The sequence below is a fragment of the Trachypithecus francoisi genome, unplaced genomic scaffold, assembly GCF_009764315.1.
Source record: "Trachypithecus francoisi isolate TF-2019V2 unplaced genomic scaffold, Tfra_2.0 Contig01579, whole genome shotgun sequence".
Lineage (NCBI taxonomy): Eukaryota > Metazoa > Chordata > Mammalia > Primates > Cercopithecidae > Trachypithecus > Trachypithecus francoisi.
The window spans coordinates 5,415,454-5,433,726 of record NW_022681442.1 but is presented as its reverse complement, the minus strand read 5'-3'; the positions used below and the strand labels follow the sequence as shown (position 1 = coordinate 5,433,726).

The 18,273-nt window shown below is 46.2% G+C and overlaps 1 protein-coding gene across 2 annotated transcripts in view; it reads right to left on the bottom strand.

Moving 5' to 3' along the window:
* The window catches only part of ADAM12 (ADAM metallopeptidase domain 12), a 380,840-nt gene that overhangs the window by 40,873 nt on the left and 321,694 nt on the right, over window positions 1-18,273 (bottom strand). For both annotated transcript variants that reach the window (XM_033179262.1, XM_033179270.1), the window contains exons 13-14: window positions 13,763-13,852; window positions 11,537-11,732 (exon numbers count right to left, since the gene is read on the bottom strand). In XM_033179262.1, coding sequence (XP_033035153.1) covers window positions 11,537-11,732; window positions 13,763-13,852 — 286 coding nt within the window. The remainder of the gene's footprint in view (window positions 1-11,536; window positions 11,733-13,762; window positions 13,853-18,273) is intronic.

Below are 18,273 nucleotides of genomic sequence, written 5' to 3'. Positions count from 1 at the left end.
CAAGCAGCTCTTAGTGACTGCTTAGCTCCTAGGAAATGGGTGGGTGGAGCTGCCATCACTGTGCCATTGCACACGATGCTATTCTGATGACCTAGTTTCTGCTACCTTTATTATAAAGTAATTTCTTTCCTGGGAATTGTGACCACTTAAAAAATACATATACCATGGTGCAATTCAAATGTGCCAGTTGATAAATTTGTTTTCCTTATAGGGAGCTCTGAAGAGACTTGGAGCAGTTTCAGACACGTGACCTCACAAACAGCTCAATGGCAGCCTGGGAGGAGAGTTGGATGAGGTTGGACTGGGGAGTACAGAAGGATAAACAGAGAGAGAGGAAGGGGGAGAGAGAAAGGACGAGCGAGATCAACATCAACAGGGACTGAAGACACTGCAAATGTACCGGCAAAGCAAAGGGGAAGCTTCGTACACGAATACCAGATAAAGGGCTATCGTTATGATAGGAAGTCAAGCAAAGGCGTGGAAACAGTGTGTAATCAAGTATAAAAGCATTCTGGAAGTGAAAACACTGGATCTCTACTTGCGAATCCAAAGCCGAAACACACTGAGCCTTCTGGGTCAGAGTGTGACGTGGTTTGGATCTGTGTCTCCACCAAGTCTCATGGAGAATTATAATTCCCACTGTTGGAGGTAGGGCCTGGTAGGAGGTGACTGGATCATGGGAGCAGTTTCTCCTGAATGGTTTAGCACCATCCCGTTGGTGCTGTTCTTGGGATAGTGAGTGAGTCATTGAGATCTGGTCATTTAAAAGTGTGTGGCACCTCCCTCTTCCTTCTCTCTCTTGCTCCCACTCTGGCCGTGTGATGTGCCTACTTCCCCTTCACCTTCTGCCATGATTGTAAGCTTTCTGAGGCCGCCCCAGAAGCAGAAGCCACTCTGCTTCCTATAAAGCCTGCAGCACCAAGAACCAATTAAACCTCTTTTCTTTATAAATTACGCAGTCTCAGGTATTTATTTATTTATAGCAGTGTGAGAACAGGCTAATACAGGGTGTGCTTATGATTTTAATGCCCCAAATGCTGGTGGAGCAGCAGAGCTCAGAAAACCAGGTGTGTGGTGTGTGTAAGATGCAATGCCTTGTTTACCAGTAACGCAGAAACATGGTACATGCCCCAGCAGAGGGGCCACCTGGTGTTTCAGGAGTGCCGCCATTCTCCCAAAGACAAACCCTCAGAAAGGCTTATGGCCAATTTGAATATGTGAATTTTGCTAACACAGATGACACCGTCAAACATCATCTTATAATATGCTGTCAATTAACTTAATAATGAGAAACAGTTAAAGAATCACATTTTAATTTAGATTGTCTTACAAAACTCTCCCACAATGTGGAACAATTTTACTGAGATTACGTTTCCTTTGGTCTCAGTCTTTTTATTTTTATTTATTTATTTAGAGACAGAGGTTCGCTCTTGTTGCCCAGGATGGAGTGCAATGGTGCGATCTTGGCTCACTGTAACCTCTGCCTCCCGGGTTCAAGTGATTCTCCTGCCTCAGCCTCTCATTTAGCTGGAATTATAGGTGCCCACCACCACGCCCAACTAATATTTTGTATTTTTAGTAGAGATGGGGTTTCACCATGTTGGCCAGGGTGGTCTCGAACTCCTGAACTTGGGTGATCCACCTGCCTCAGCCTCCCAAAGTGCTGGGATTACAGTCGTGAGCCACCATGCCCGGCCTGATCTCAGTCTTCTTGTTTTCCATGGTACATTCCCTACACTTCTGGCTTTCTCAGTATGCTGACATTTTTTCTTCTGTTATCACTGGAAATCTTGTTTCTAGGTTCGAGTACCCATTCTTCCAACACTGAGCACTTTCTCTGTTAGCCCAGTGGGTGTATATTCATGACCTCCACAACTAAACCACCCACTCTATTGCTTATCAAAGTGAACCCGTAAAAGCTGTCTTAGCAGAATAACCAAAATGGGATGAAGTCACAGCCGAAGAATAATATTTAAGCATGTGATTAGATGCCCCTGCCTTTTTTTAAACCTGATTTTGTCAGGCAGCCTTGATGAACCTGTGTGGATGCAGGATGATGAGTGCCAAAGCTCCTTCCCACCTGCTCTGTGATACCCAAAAGGTGTGGCTGAGAGAGTGACAGGTCAGTGGTCAGTGATTCTTTTTGCTGGGTACTTTCAGGGGGAAGCCTTGTTTTATAGCTGGGCATGTATGGGATCTAAGAAAAATATAGAATACCCCCTTCTGTCTGATTGATAAACTCAGTGGCCATGCTTCAGAGTTGGAAGAACAAAGGCTTGGAACTTGGGCTGATCTGGCATTCAGTGTCCAAAAGGCCTTGTTGTACAAGCTCTCGAGGCTCTGTCCCCTCATCTGTAAAATGGGGACAAGGACCCGACTCAAAGGTGCTGTAGAGCTGAGTCAGTGTGTAGAGCTCCTGGCATGTGGCAGGCCCCTAGGAAACCCAAATGATAATGAGGACCACCTTGGGCTGTGGGGAAGGCGTAGCTTCTGGACTTTAGGGCTGAGGGTGTGTGTGGGGAGAAGAGAACTCCTTGTACCAAACCCTGCTCGCATCACTTACCACACCTGTAATGATTCATGATCACGTCAGTAGGGGCTTTATATCCACCTCCCTCACACTTCATGGTCCCCAGGCCCTTACACATTAAGGGGAACTAGTGGAGATTGTGGGCTAACCAGATGCCTCAGGAAATGAGAAGGAAAAGGAATCTCATCTGAAACCCTAATAGTTTTTGCACATCCTTTGCATATAAATCAGAACGATCATCGAGCACAAGGATTTCAACTTCTCTGCACCCATCCCTTTACTCCTTTCAATGTGTGCGGTTCCCTGCGGCCCCCAAATCCCAGCTGGTTCTGGGAACCCTCCTGGCCTGCCCTGGGCTGGGCCTCCAGACTCCTCCTGAGTCAGCACCCAGTGCCATGTTGAAAGAGGCAGCAGGCAACACTGGGCAAAAGCCTTGAGTCTGACTTCTCTTTATGCCACTCAACCCTAGGAACAAAGATCATTTTCCTGTCATTCCTCTCCTTGCACTTAACACACACACACACTTTAACTGAACGACACCTTTTAGATCATCAGTGGGCCACTTGTAATTAAAGTATGGTGCTGGATACAGCACTTCAATCCTTATAACCACCCCGTAAGGTCTACATTCTCCCCATTTCAGAGATTTTTCACTTAGCCTCAGCGTTTTAGCAAGTTGCCAAAGATCACAATGTAAATGGCAAAGTTGGGTTTGGCTCATGGGTTTAAAGCCAAAACTCATGATCCAGCCTTGATCCTGTACAGCCTTCCTCTTAGAAACCCCCTACTTGGCCACAGACTCCTGTCCCTGCCATCCTTTCCTCTTCAGAACCACCAACATATTCTCCTGTAATCCACCTGCTCGTGGTGTCAGCTCCATCTTCACCAAATCTTTTTCCAAAAAGTCTCCTGACAGGTGAGGACACCAGCCACCTCATGCTCATGTCTCAGGTGCTGAACTGACCTGGGTCACACCCTACCCCCTGCACCCGAGCATGCGCAGTGAGATTTCCCTTTAAAACTGGGACAATGGAGGCAGGCAGCAGATATTTGTATGCTTTTTGTTGCATCTATACTGATTTAGGGAAAGAAATGAAAAATTTGGAGTAGAATGACTTGGAAACCTCTGAGGAAGTAGTTCCTCAAGAAATAAATCTCAGTGAAGTTTGGCCAGTAAAACTGACTCCACTCTGCTATTAATTCATCCAGTGGCTTGAACGATGTGAGGTTCTAAAGGTTAACTTTCTGTCTCTACCTCCAGGAAGACAATAACGGTCACCTTCTAAGAGTTTCATTCATTTCAGCTTTCACCCAAAACATGAGGGAGTGAGGGATGCCATGTCACGCTTTACCGCTGAAATATGGCCAGGACATGATGTCCCCGGGGCACAGCAATGATACGGCTCACTGCCACGTGGCAAACAAAATGCACATTCGCAGGAGAGGCAGGCCATGATTTCATCAGCCATGTAAACATGAGGATAGGACAGATGCATTTCTCTATGGAATCAAAGGTCTGAAGGCATACTCCAACCCCTGTCATCTACTTTGTTCATTCTCTTCTCTGGAGGATGAAGAAAAGTGGCTATGATAACTCACAGGAAGCCCCAATAGATGTGATCTTTTGCGTCCTTTTATCAGCCCACTGAAACTGCTGCTGCTTTACTTTGGTAGTGGTGGTGAGGGTTGCAGGAAGGTGGGAGGAAGATGGAGCAGAGCCCTGTTTACAATGCTTACGCGTACCCAGTTGGCTAGGGTGCCTTGCCCTGGAGTCTCCAGGCTGTAAAGAGAAATCTCCCATGAGGAACACGGATGTTTAAAGGCCAAGGGGTTTGAAATGAACCAAACTTCTAAGGACACAGTGGCCAAAACTTGGTCCTGTTTGCAACACGCCCCTGCTGCCCCGAACTCCAATGTTAGGTTGTAGAATGGTACCACGGTGGGCTCTGGGCCACTTCCTGGGGCCAGGGAGCTGCCAGTTAGTGGTCATCAGAGTGATTCAGCACAACTCCTTCCAGAACCACATACTGGCCACACCCCTTCAGGGTGGAATCCACCTGTGTGGTAAGAGGTTGTTTTGGGAGCTTGGAGCAGCAACAGCACTTTGTGAAAATGGATTGTGGGGTAGGAGACGCAGGGTTGTTTATTATTTTGTTGAACACCTCTCCCATATCCCTTCTTCTAGGAACAAGAACATTTTCCTTATGGGAAATCCATTTTACATGGTTTATTGGAGCTAACTTTCCTATCCAGTGGCAGAGGTATGCACATAAGATTGAATCTGAGAGGTCCATCCCACAGTTTATATGATCAGGTCAATGCTGGGCACACGACCAAAACCAGAGGAGTCAGCGTCTTCCTTGGAACTTGATGCCTGAGTCAGCTGGATGAGGGTCCAGGGCTCCTGTGTCCTTCAGGGCTCTCTTCTGCCCCCGGCTTTGCCATGGAGGCTAGGATTGGCCCTCCTTTTCCTCCTCCCAAGGTTGTCCTCCTCTTGTATTTACCACACTTGCTTTTGCCTCCTGGGAGGCCCCAGGGCTCCTGCCTGTGGGCAGGGATGGTGCCTCGGGCCAGCGCATAGCAGATGTGTTCCAAGAACGAATGAGTAAAAAGCCATTTGGGGAAAGCATATCATGTCTCCAGTGCCCTTCCCGGAGGAAGTCAACGGTGGTTCTGCAAACACAGCAGCCTGGGTAAGCGAACACTGTCTGCTGGTTTATCTTTTCTATGACTCTGGATTTCCACTTATTCATTGACATCAAATGAAGTATTACTGTGGGATCTTATGTAAGGTCATAAAAAGACAGACGTTTTACTTCCTGCAAAGGTAAACTGTTATTCCTTCAAAGTTCAGGAAGAAAACATATAAGCAGGGAAACCAAAGGGGGCTGAGTGCCGACCTTGGGAGCAGATGCAGCTCCAGCACTAAAAGAAAACGTCATTAAAGGCAAGAGGCTCAAAGGCACGGAGCCCGCAGACAACCCTCTGCGCACCCTGCCTGTCCAGAACCTGCTGATCCCAGTCAGGACAGCGGAGGAGGGGCCAGCAGAGTGCTTCCTGTGGCTTCTGTGCTTTACCTGCCATCTGGCATTTATCTTAGAGACAGAATGGTCAGTAATTCAAAAAGTGCAAATGACATCTATCCACTTGTAAGATGTTATAAAGGTACAGATTCGGTTTGAAGTTGCTGCCTTAAAAAATGTCTCCATGAAGACAAGAGATTTCACATTTCTTGAAAAGAATGACAACAGTGTTCTTATCACTACCATATTACATCAATTAGAGCCTTTGAGTCCTGAATAATGGAACACTTAGATATTAGATATTTTGCCATTATCAAAAGATAAAATTTAGCCTTTCAGAGGGAATTTTGACACCATACTACATTTTATAATGATGTAGAAAGTGATGGATTTCAATTACCAGTTTTATCTTCAGAGTGCTATAACTTATATTTGTAATTGTAGTTTGGAAGTTCCCAATGTCATTATGTTTGTTTGTTTTTTTTTTTTTTTTGAAAGAGAAATGATGGCATCTTGAATTAAGCCCACAATTTACTCAATCTAATCTTACTTAAAATGACTCTATTATGCAAATATACTTCTCCAGTTCAGTCAAATCAGCTCCTCCTTCCCTCTGTCACTGATTTCCCTGATCCCTGCCACTAACATCCACAGACAAAGGCATTTTTACAAACAACTGGAGACTGTATTGTTCTTCCCATCTCTCTTCTTCAGACGGACCTTTGTATTCTTCAGAAAATGAAGTCCAAATGAACAAATTTTATCATTTCTTTCTCGCTTGAGAAAGAAGACTTTCCTGACTTCTAAACAATACAACTTCTGGCAAAAAAAATCTCTTTTTTTCCCCATCTGTGGCCACAGGAGTTGTAGGTGATTCATAAATGCACTGCCCCAAGTGGGTCACAATAAACCAAGCTCATGTAAACCAGCTTTGCAGATAAACACTGAGTATTCACCAGCCCATAAAAATGCTCTGGCCAGCTCACACTGCAGAAAGCAAATGACATTAGATTCTGGTGAGTGATAAAACAGAAAAAGCTAACACATTTCAGGAATTCTCTGAGGCCAATTGTTTGTGACTACAGATGTATAGTTATCTGTAAGATTAATTGCCAAGGAATATTTTCAGTAACCATGCTAGTGGTTCTGACAAACAACATTGATAAAAGTAAATTTGCTACCTAAATAAAAATATCCAGCTATATTTCAGAAGGAGTAAAGGTCATATATTGACAGAAAATCTTTGTAGATACTAACACTAAACATGACAAAAAGAGCTAAACGCCAACCACACAGTTTGAACTGTGAATAACATTTGTGTGTTTGAAATCAACATAGGAAGTCTTGAGATACAAGACTTGTGGGACAAAAATCAGTAAGAAAAAAATTACACTCCTAGCCAACGAGAACGTACATTATCAACAACAAAAACAATTAGAACAACAAATAAATGAACAAAAAACCCAAAAGGCATTCTCAAAGTGCATTCCTTTGCCAGTTAGAAGTTGCAGGCATGTGTTTTGAATTTTCTATTGTTTTATTTGTAGAAAGATTTGGAAGCAGGATTATTTTATTGAAATAGAATGCCAGATTGAGAAAAGCCCATTTCAAAAGGGAATCGTTATTTGGAAGGAAGGACTTCATCCAGTTAGTGTTTGGGTCGCCAGATCTGGAGCACATCCTGAATATAACTGGAGAATTCTGGACAGCTCAGCAACTCAGCCAGGTCACTGGGGTGCAAATGTCAAGGGCTGGTGGGGCAAGGACTCAAGGACTCAAGGGCTCCTGGAGCTCTGAGTTCCTGCGTTTCCCAGGAGGCCTACGATGACCCCAATGCATACATGATCCAGATCCTGAAGCATTTGCTCCTGGGTGGGGAAATACTGCAAATGCAAACTTGATAATAAGTTTTCCTTTCTGAATCATGAAAAGCTAATTCAAACCAACCACTATAACAAAGCATTGAAATGTTCTCAATGGTATATCTGGCTGGCCAGGGGCCTGGCTGAGGAAGTCACCTCCGCTCCCAGGACTGCGTTTGTCCGGGATCCATGCCTCCCGGGAGGATATTGTGATGGATTCACATCCGCACTCCCCTCCAGATCCAGGCAGGAGTGCGCAGGGACTGTGGGAAGTGTGTCACTCTGGCAGAGTCAAGGCTCTTGAGTCAGCATCTTACACAGAGCAAGACGTCAACAAATACTTGACAAACGAGAGAATGGTGTGGCAGATGAGAATCTCTGCTCTCCAAGTCACAGCCCAAGCTCTACAGGCACAGAACTACTGGAACTTGCCCTGGTTGGCCCCACTGTCCCTGTGTGCCCTGAGCTGTGCTATTCTGGATAGTGGAAATATCCCTCTTCTTCCACCCCTGGCAAACCACGATTCCATGGCAACCTTGTCTTCAAAGCCTCTGAGTTGGCTGCTTTCCTCCACCCCAACATATCTGGCCTATGACCCTCTTATAGCCCATTTTACAGACCCCAAGGATTTGAGTATCTTGCTCACTAGTCTAAGCTTCCTGGGAGTGCAGCTTCATCTTATTTATAGAGCTTAGATTTACTAGGAGCTCTGCATCTAGCATAGAACCACATATATTACATGGAGTAGATCATAGGCTATGTTAGAGGACAACAGACCCTTGGGGTAGGTAGATCACTATCCTTATTTTACAGATGAGGCACCGCAAGGTTGAGCAATTTGCAGAAGGTCCCTTGCTAGTAAGTGGTCTGTTCAATGCCTGTGGCTCCCCCAAAAGGCCCACATCCTTATCTAAAACCTATGCACATGTTATCTGACATGGCAAAAGGGACTTTGAAGATGTGATTACTTTTAGGATCTTGAGGTGGGAAGATCACCCTGGACAATCTGAGTGAGCCTGTTAGAATCACAGGGGCCCTTATGAGAGGAAGGCAGGAGAGTCAGTGTCAGAGAAAGGGATGTGACTATAGAAGCAGAAGTCAGAGAGGGACAGAGATTTGCAGATGCTGTGCTGTTGGCCTTGAAGATGGAGGAAGGGGCCATGAGCCAAGAAATGCAAGTGGCCTCTAAAAGTTGGGAAAGGCAAGGAAACGGATGCTCCCCAGAGCCTCCCAAAGTAATGCTGCTTTGCCAGTTATCTTAATTTCAGGATTTCTGACCTCCAGAACTATAAGATGAAGCATTTGTAAGCCATTAAGTTTGTGCTAATTTGTTACAGCAGCCATGGGAAACTCACATAGGGCCTGTAAACTGGAAACCAGGTGGAAACACTGACAAGTGGAGGAAGGAGCACACTGCACTCCCGAAGGAGGGGGTCAAAGGCCCATTCTGAGAGCTCCCTGGCATCAAGGGCTTTCCCTGCTCTCTGCTCTCCTAATGAAGTCTGGATAATGATCTGAAGAACTGAGAAGGGGTGGGCAGGACTGACCAAAACCCAGAAAGTCACAAGCCCAAGGTGGCTCCCCAAGCCTGGTCTCTGTGTTATGGCTTCCAGGAACACTAAGCCATCTCCTCAAAGGTAAAGCCTCTTCACCAAAACACATTTGTTACCAATGGTCCTGACGCCATGGATGTTCCATGCTGTGTGCAGTGGCCACACCCACCACCACCCCAGCAAAGGTCTCCTAGTTACCAGGGAAAGTGGATGGGAGAGAGCAGAGCTAAGCCAGGAGCTCCCAGGGAAGCCCCCTCCTTAGGAAGAGGATGTGACTACCTGGGCACTCAGACCTTCAGCGTCCCCCTCCATTGTAGGGATGATGAGAGCCCATGCAGGTGACTTCCTATTGCTTTTGCTTTTGAAAAGCTCAGTCTGTGCGTCAGGTTGTCAGTCTGTCTGCCTGTCTGGTTCTCTCTCTGGTCAGGCAGCTGCAGAAGGACTAGTTTGATGAGATAATAAATACCAGCCTTGGTCACCATGAATCAGAGGCACACAGCCAGCTGAGTCACACACTGGGGGTGGCTCAGACAGCACTGTCGAGTTCCATCTGACCTCACGCTGGAAACGGGGCCAGCTGTTCAAAGACGGCAGGGCATTAAGGAACATATTTCACTCCCAAAGCTCCAAGTGCTGTGTGTGCTCTGGCCACAAAATGCTTTTTGGAAAGGAACTTCATCACAGCCCTTGTAACTCAAGAAAAGGAGACTGCTGATTCTGGGGAAAGGCTGGGAAGGGGATGGCATTAGGGATGCATGAAGCCATGAAGATCTGGCCTGCAGCAGTAGCTGCAGTCCCAAAGTGACCTCACTTGGCTAAAAGGTGCCTGATTTCACTAAATCATGTCAAGCCGAAACACCATTCAATGTGTATAGTGAGTCCTGGCTTAGTTCTTGTCATTGCAACAGGGTGTCCCCCACTGCTCCTGCCCCCTGCTTTGCCTAGGGGGCCCCAAGGCCCAGCAGGCAATGATGCCAGGACTGAAGGCTGCTCAGGGTCCAAGGATGAAGCACTAAGGGTCCAGGAACTGCAGGCCTCCCCATCCCACCTGCCCACATGCATCCTTGAGTGCTGAGGAGCATCGGAACAACAACTCAGAGGCCAAGCTAAAGAGGCCTCTGCTCATCCATCCTTGCTACCAGGCTGCCCTTTCTTCTCCCTTAGAAAGCTCCAAGTACAAAGGGCATTGCTGGTTGGCAGGGGACGTGGGCCTCCCAGCAGGACCCAGCTCCAAGAGACATCCATCTTGTTTTTCCATGCCTGGTCATGGCTTTCACATTCCATTGAAAACCCAAGCTTCAAGGTTTAGTTGTCATTTTCTGTTCCACTTTACTTCCCTCATCACTCCTAAAACCAAAGCCTCACAACAAAAGTCTGACAAAGGTCCTATCAGGTTTCCCTCTCCCTAGAGATCCTGCCTGATTCTCCTTGGCTTTCAGCCTGAGCCTGGCTGACCACAGCGGCCTTGCCAGAGTCGGGGTCTCTGGCCATGGCTGAGGTCATTTCTGCAGCCAGCGGGAGGAGGGAGTGACAAAGGACTCAGCCACGTTACAATAAGGGAAAGAGAACTGCAGGACAGGGTGGGGCCTGCATTTGTGGATTTCATGGTTGGACTCCTGGGAGCTGGACACAGGCATTGAATCTCAAATGGTTCTGGGGTAACAGGGCCTTGGAGTCCAGGGCTGCCCAATGAGGCCTTGGATCTGACCCCAGAAGGTGGGGCATGGAGGAGAGAGACGCAGGGGATGAATTCTTCCCCCTTTTGCATCTGAGCTTCTGCTTCATTTTGGAGCTTTGGTAGAGCTTTAGAGCAAGACCTCCCTCTTCGGGGTGACTGCGCATTGTGGGAGTATCACATGGGCATTGGGTCACAGTGACCCAGGTTCAAATCCTAGCCCGGAGACCTGGGGAAACTGACATTTGGTCTCAGAGTTTGAGCATCATCTTCTGTAAAACTTCGTAGTCCCCACCTCAGGGGCTTGTTGGAGGGTCAGAAGAGACAAACTGTGCCAAGTGCCCAGCCTGAACTGGTGACATGGTGAACTGATGGCCTCTTGTTTGACTCAACCACCCACTTTCCCATTTGGGACCCACTCATTGCTGTTCCCAGGCCTTCCAATTACAGACCCACTCATGCTTCAAGTGGAGCTCTGGGCCCCTCACTTGGTTGGGGTCCTCTTTTGAGTACAAAGGGGCATTACTAAAATCTCAGTGGTAGTGGGGAAGTTCTGTCTGTCTGTCCAACTACATGCTGTGCCATCCGAGGGCAGGAGTCATGGCGGATTCATCCCTGCCATTCCCTGGAGCACACAGTAGCTGATCCTGCATCTCCTGTTGGACTGCATTGAGCTTCTGAAGGCCAGGCTCCAGACAGCGCCCATTTCTGCGCACCCCATGCCCAGGGTGGCCCCAGCCCCTCCCTGGGAGTCAATCACTCCCGACTGAACACACCGGATGCCGTGTGGACAGCGCCCGCCAGGAGTGGAGGCTCGCCAGAACAGAGCACACGCCCCCAGTCCCAGGTCTGCCAGTGCCTCTCCTGATGCCAAGCTTGTGGCGGCCACGTACCTGGTCCCCAGAGCGTGACACACTGCTGCTCATGAGTCTGGCAGATGCCATTGTAGCAGTAGCCGTCCACACCCTGACATGGGTGCCCGTCGTGCAGGTACACATTGGCTGGGCAGTGAGGGCTGGCCCCCGTGCAGAACTCTGGGAGGTCACAGGAGTTGCTGGAGTCCCTGCATGCCGTTCCTGCAGGCTTCAGCTGGAAGGAGAGGGCCATTTATGGCACATGCACCCGGGGAAGAGGGGGGGGCAGCTCTCTGCAGCACTCCTGGGCTGGAGCAGACAAGGGCATCTTAAAGTCCCACATAAAGGGTTGAGGATTTCAAAGGAAGTCGCTTCTAATGTAGAGAGAGCTCATTAAATCATCAGATTCTCACTCTGGGGTTCACTGTTCCACTATAAAGTGGGTGGGACAACCAAGAGCAGCCTGTCTTTCATGTCATGCAACATTAGGGCTCTCTGAGGAACACGCAAGCTGGCTGCCGGCACTTGGCACCTCAGAAGAGGGAGAAGGAGGGGAGCGTTGGCTGCTGGGCTGGTTGATTCTTAAGGAAAAGGTCTCTGGGTGTCAACATCATCACACGTTTCAAGGGAACATTTGCATTTACAGTGTTAGCATTTGTGGGCAAGTTAATAAAAATGACTTTAAGGGCAGAATCACAATAGCAATTTTACTTTGTCATCAAATCGTAGAACTGGAACTCTCTCTTTACTGCTTTATGGAAAGAACAGGAGAAGAACAAGGGAGAGGTAAAGGATGTTAGAAGCCATCTGACCACAGTGGCTCACGCCTGTAATCCCAGCACTTTGGGAGGCCAAGGCAGGCGGATCATGAGGTCAGGAGATCGAGACCATCCTGGCTAACATGGTGAAACCCCATCTTTACTAAAGATACAAAAAATTAGCCGGGCGTGGTGGTGGGCACCTGTAGTCCCAGCTATACAGGAGGCTAAGGCAGGAGAATGGCGTGAACCTGGGAGGCGGAGCTTGCAGTGAGCCGAGAACACAACACTGCATGCCAGCCTGGGCAACAGAGTGAGAGTCCGTCTCAAAGAAAAAAAAAAGAGGAAAAAAAAGAAGCCCTCTGACCAATGACTCAGCTTTTTGTGGTTGAAGAAATTAAGGCTCAGAGTGGCCTGTCTGAGACTACATGGCTAGGGACCCCTGCAAGTCCTGGGCTTAGTTCCCTGCATACTCCTCAAACGCAAAGAGATAAGACCCCTGCTAACTTCTAGAAGATCTGGAAGTTGAAAGCAATTGTTAAAAAAGTCATAACCTAAAAGTGAACCACAATCAGGCATGGTCTTGTGGTCCTCCCTCCCCTAACTTGGGCATCCTCTGGGCACAGGCTCAGACTTGCTTCCCCCAACTCCCTTCCAGGCACCTTCCTCCACCAGTTACTGGGGGCCAGGGAGAGACAGCTGCTTATAACATCCCCCAGAAGTTAATCAGCATTAGGAAGAGGATGAAGGCTATTTTAAAGCCGAACATTAAATGTTATAATGCACTTCTAAATCACCGCGCTCACGTGGGGCAGCTAAGAAGGAGTTTCCTGTAAGCGGAATGTCGGGATCAACTGCTTAATTAAAACGAAATAAAACTCTACCCTTGGAACTGCTGAATCAAAAGTTCAGGCTTCTACTCTGTCAGATATCAGCTTTGAATAATGAGACAATGGAACTGCCAAAAGAAACGCAGTCCTAGCTAACAGCAATGGTGAGAGCATAAAACTGCCATTCTTGGCTGGGCAGGGTCGGTGGCACCTTCTTTTGGGAGGACGTTAAGATTGAGTTGTTTATACAAAACTTCTGGGACAACCCAGCAGGCAGGCGTTCGTGGGATGGAGAAGATGAACCTGGGGGAACCTGAGTGACAGTGGGTGGGGACTTGTTTTCGCCTTGCTCTTCTTGTCAGCACAGTAGGACCGCATGTGCCTCTGACGGCACAAATGGAACATTTGAAGTTGAACTAGGGTTTACCGGTCTGATGAATTGTCAGCCACTAAATAAATAAACACAAGTGAGTGGCAATTAAAGCATGCATTTCACCCCAAGATTGGAAGATAAACAATAAGAGGTGGGTAACACCAACTGGCGTGAGAAGGAGGGATGGTGCGTGCTGTGGTGAGTGCTGGGAAACCTTCCAGCCGCACTGCTTGCCCTGCATCACATCTGAACCACCTGAACCTGTTGGCAACCTGGGGATCAAGTTGCAGCTCCAGTGACTCACCTGGCAGTCTTCACAGCACAGCCCATGTGCGCACACAGCGTCTGGCTTCAGGGTACAGGTGGTGGCATTGCAGCAGCGATTCATACATTCCTGGAGAGGGGAATGGGATTTGTTTGACAGGGTCTTAGGGAGTATACACTCACTGAATGCAAACATCACACCTCAAATGGCTGTGAAAAGCAAGAAAGACTAAGAGGGCCCAGCTCCTGAACTGCACACACGCCTGTTTCTGTCTGTTAGGAAAGCAAAGCTTCTGCTGTTTATGAACCAACTGGGTCTACAAATCCCTGGAAAAAGCCAGTAGCACACAAGTGCCCTCATGAAAGGTAAAGCAGTTGTGACATAGGCTGGCTGGCCGGGGACATCACTGTAGTCAGCAGTAGTACACTGGGGCTCTGTAGAGGGGTGTCCAGGCAGATCTCATTGCAATGAACTGCATCAGGATCCCTCGAGGACTTTGAAATTACCTAATCAAAAATATACATAGATGCATACAATCTGTACTCTTCAAAAATGAACCGTTTTTGATCTAGAGAGTACTGGCAGGAAATGAAGTCAAACCAGTGGTTTCAACCACAATTCCCTGCAATCCCACCAGGGTCGTGGAGGAGACCCTTGAGCAGCCCAGGTAAGTTGTCTGGCCTGACAATTCCATCACTTGGAAAGTCAGAAATGGACATTAGGACATTATAACAACCCATTGGCCGGAAGGAGGACTCTGGGCCATGTCTATTGATTTGCAAGGGACTTAAATGGATAGATCAAGCATTAGATGCATTGTCCTCTCTGAAACAAAAGTGAGAAAAGAAACGAACTCCTTTATAATGCTGTGCTCCACAAATACCCATTGTTTCCATTTTTTTTCCTAACAAAAACAAGAGATTGACGTTTTTTGCTTAGTTCTCAACAAAAGGCCTGCATACATTTATCAAGTAAAGTCCTTGCACTTGAGAACATTCGAGTAACCTGGAGTTTACACATTTTAGAAGAAATGTAATTATCATAAGATGGAACAGTTCATAGATCTTTAATACTGAGTAATTTATCACTGTTCTTTTATTTTATCCAATATATGATATGCTCTGAAAAATTTCTATACTATTGGCTGGGGTGAAGCTAATCACATACTAGTTTAATAATATAATACTTTACTCCTAAAAACCATCTTTCTTGAATGGATTTATCATGAGTTTTATAAATGCAATTAATAAAATTTTGTCAATAATCCAGAAGATTTATGGCAAACCTAGATACTGAAACTATATCCCATGTAAAACTCCATGAATTATGCTCTCATTTGATGTTCCATTTGCTTCTATTACACAGACTTCCAAAGTTATTAAATGTTAAATTTGCTTGAGGACTTTATAAACATCCAGAATGTATAATATATACAATAAGATAAAACTGTCAACCAGAAGTCATAGCTGTAACTTTTATGACAGTAAGGGTTTCTAACCTGTGGACTTATAATTCTAAAGGAGTTTAGGAACTTTTTTTTAAAAAAGTAGTCCATTAATTGCATTTTGGTTTTTTTTTTTTTTTTTTTTTTTGAGACGGAGTCTCACTCTGTCGCCAGGGCTGGAGTGCAGTGGCTGGATCTCAGCTCACTGCAAGCTCCGCCTCCCGGGTTCACGCCATTCTCCTGCCTCAGCCTCCCGAGTAGTTGAGACTACAGGCGCCCGCCACCTCGCCTGGCTAGTTTTTTTGTATTTTTTAGTAGAGACGGGGTTTCACCGTGTTAGCCAGGATGGTCTCGATCTCCTGACCTCGTGATCTGCCCGTCTCGGCCTCCCAAAGTGCTGGGATTACAGGCTTGAGCCACTGCACCCGGCCCATTAATTGCATTTTTAAATCAGAGTCATCAAATGCACACCAATGCTATCCTGGGCCTTATGGTCTAAATGGCTCTACGAATGACACATTTACCAAGTTACAAGTTTTCTTGAAATTCCATGTTAAATCAGCCCTCCTAAATCTGGGTCCTAAAATTCTTTAAGAAATATCTTCCCCCCTCTCAAATCACCCAATAATATAAGCAGCAGCTCACATGGAAATGCAGCCAAGCCACATGGCTCTGACTTCAAAGGGGATGATAATGTGAGAAAGATAACTAAGTTTAAAAGATATTCACAAGCTACTGGCATCCTATTGACTTTAAACAAGGAGATAAGGCTGCTTTCCCAGTCCTGTTAGTTGGAAGAATGAGTGAGTTGTCAGGATTTCCTTATGTTGATATAAATCCAATGCCCTGTCCGGGAAGGTTTCAGCAATCAACCTGTCTTTAAACCACCCAGGATCTATTTCTTCTGCAGTACCATATTTCTCAGAAGAGACACATTCTTCATCTGCTGCTACATTTATTATTTTAGTCCTCAATAGAGAAGTCCAACAGAGCCAATGAATACCAACTCTCCAAAGAAGACAGAATAATGAAAGCATTAGAGAATTCTGTGCAAAGCCCTAATTGTCATTCTCAGGTTGTAGGTAGCAGACAGATTCTTAATCACAATGAACTGGGAGAAGACTAGAAGCCACCTTCTTGTAAATAATGGAGATTATTTCTGGGAGCAAGGGAGAAGCTGGTTTCTGTTGGGTGATGGCAGAAGTTTTTCGGATCCCATCCACTCCTTCCTTGATGTGGTAACACACTGGGTCCCTCTATGGGCCACGGAATGGCCAGGTCAATCTGATGCAAGGGCATGCAGAGTAACTCCAGGGCCTGAGCGCTGGGTAGTGGGATAAAGAACCTAGGTTAACAAGTCTTTCTGCATAAAATTCTTGGCAAAGCAGTTTGGAAACTGTAAATGGGTTGTCACACTGCCAAACACAATTTGAGTTTGAACCTTGAAACTATTATTTTCAAACAATAACCACTTGAAACTATTTTTTGAAAAGCAAAAAAATAATTTAAAAAAAACCCCAAATCTAAAAAGTGAGGCAAAAGGCTCACCTGTAACTTTCAAAGAGAGAACTTTGGATGAGGGGAATGAGGGCTATCTTCAAATATTAAGAAGTTATCCTATAAAATAAAGACCTTAGCCACAGAAATACAAAGTTGGTAACTGCATGCAAGTGGAGCTTGGCTCCGCAAGGAGGGAGTTTGTAATAATCAAAGCTGCCCTATAATGCAACATGCCACCTGGAGGGACAGCACCCTGTTGAGCCGCATGACTCCTTCATGGAGAAAAGAGAGAGGATCAGAATATGAGTGACTGGCACATTTTAGGCACTCAAGCATTTGCCGATGTGATGGTGGTGGTGGGGATAGTGATAGGGGTGGGGATGGTAGCAGTGATGCTGGTAGTGATGTGGACCTGGTGTGGCCGTGGTGGTGGCCGTAGCTGTGGAGATGGCAGTGGTTATAATTGTGGGGTGATGGTGAAGGCAGTAGTGATGATGGTTGTGGTAGTGGCAGTGATATGGTGATGATGGTCATGAGAGAAATGGTGATGCTGTTGGGTGGAGGAGGTGGTGGTGATGATTGTGGAGATGGTAATGTTAGCAATGGTGGTCTTGATTGTGGCACTGCTGCTGGTGGCATATGGAGTAAAATGACTGCTAACAAAATCATTCCAAACCCGAGAGTTCATGGCTTCATGAAGAGCTGTCAAATTTATTTAGATGAACAAACAATCATAAGAAGTTCAAATAAAAGACAAACCGTTTTAAGCCAACATGGTCTCTCTCCTGAGAAATATGAGTAATTTAAACTAATTCATTTTTTCCTTTAAGAAATTAACAAGGCCTACAAGGAATTTCCCCTTTGCATACCCCAACCCGTGATGGTTTTAAGTTTTCCTCTGTTAATCTTGAGAAGAGTTTCTGTAACACTATAATTAGGACTTGCTCCTACACAGCAACCATTCCCTGCTCATTGTGAGCAAAATTAAACACCCCTCCAGACAATGTCATTATCATGGTTAAGTTCTGAGTTTGGCAAGGGCATAAAAACATTTGAAGAAACCACTTGTACATCACATCCCCCCTTACTCCCACCCAATACTTACACACTTCCAACATTCTTGCAGAAACTGTCAGACCAAGCTCATTCCTCCTGGTATGGAAAACCTCAGAGACTTGAAGATGGGGATACGATGAACATTCTGTTTGCCAGTTGTTTATTTGATGAACACAGGAATATACCGGATGCTGCAGAATCTCAGCACAATTTCTTCTCCACCCTAAACTCCCTCTTTCAGAAGCCCTTGGAGATGCCCTTCCTAAGCTCTCATTAAGTCCATCTGTGAATTTAGCTAAGTCTGCCTTGAACTTGTCTACTATTTCAGCTTGCATAAACTCTCAGGGAGGGAATCCCACATGGAGACTGCCTGCTATACAACTGCTTGCTTTGATTTATTCTAAACACAACCTCCTCCAGACTTCGAAAGGGCACCTGTTTTACCAGGAGGTCTCATGCTGTCTTCTGTCTTTCCTTCTTGAGATTATTTGGAGATTAAAAAGTGGCTTTTATAATTTTTATATTGATTATCTTGGGTCCTATTAAAACA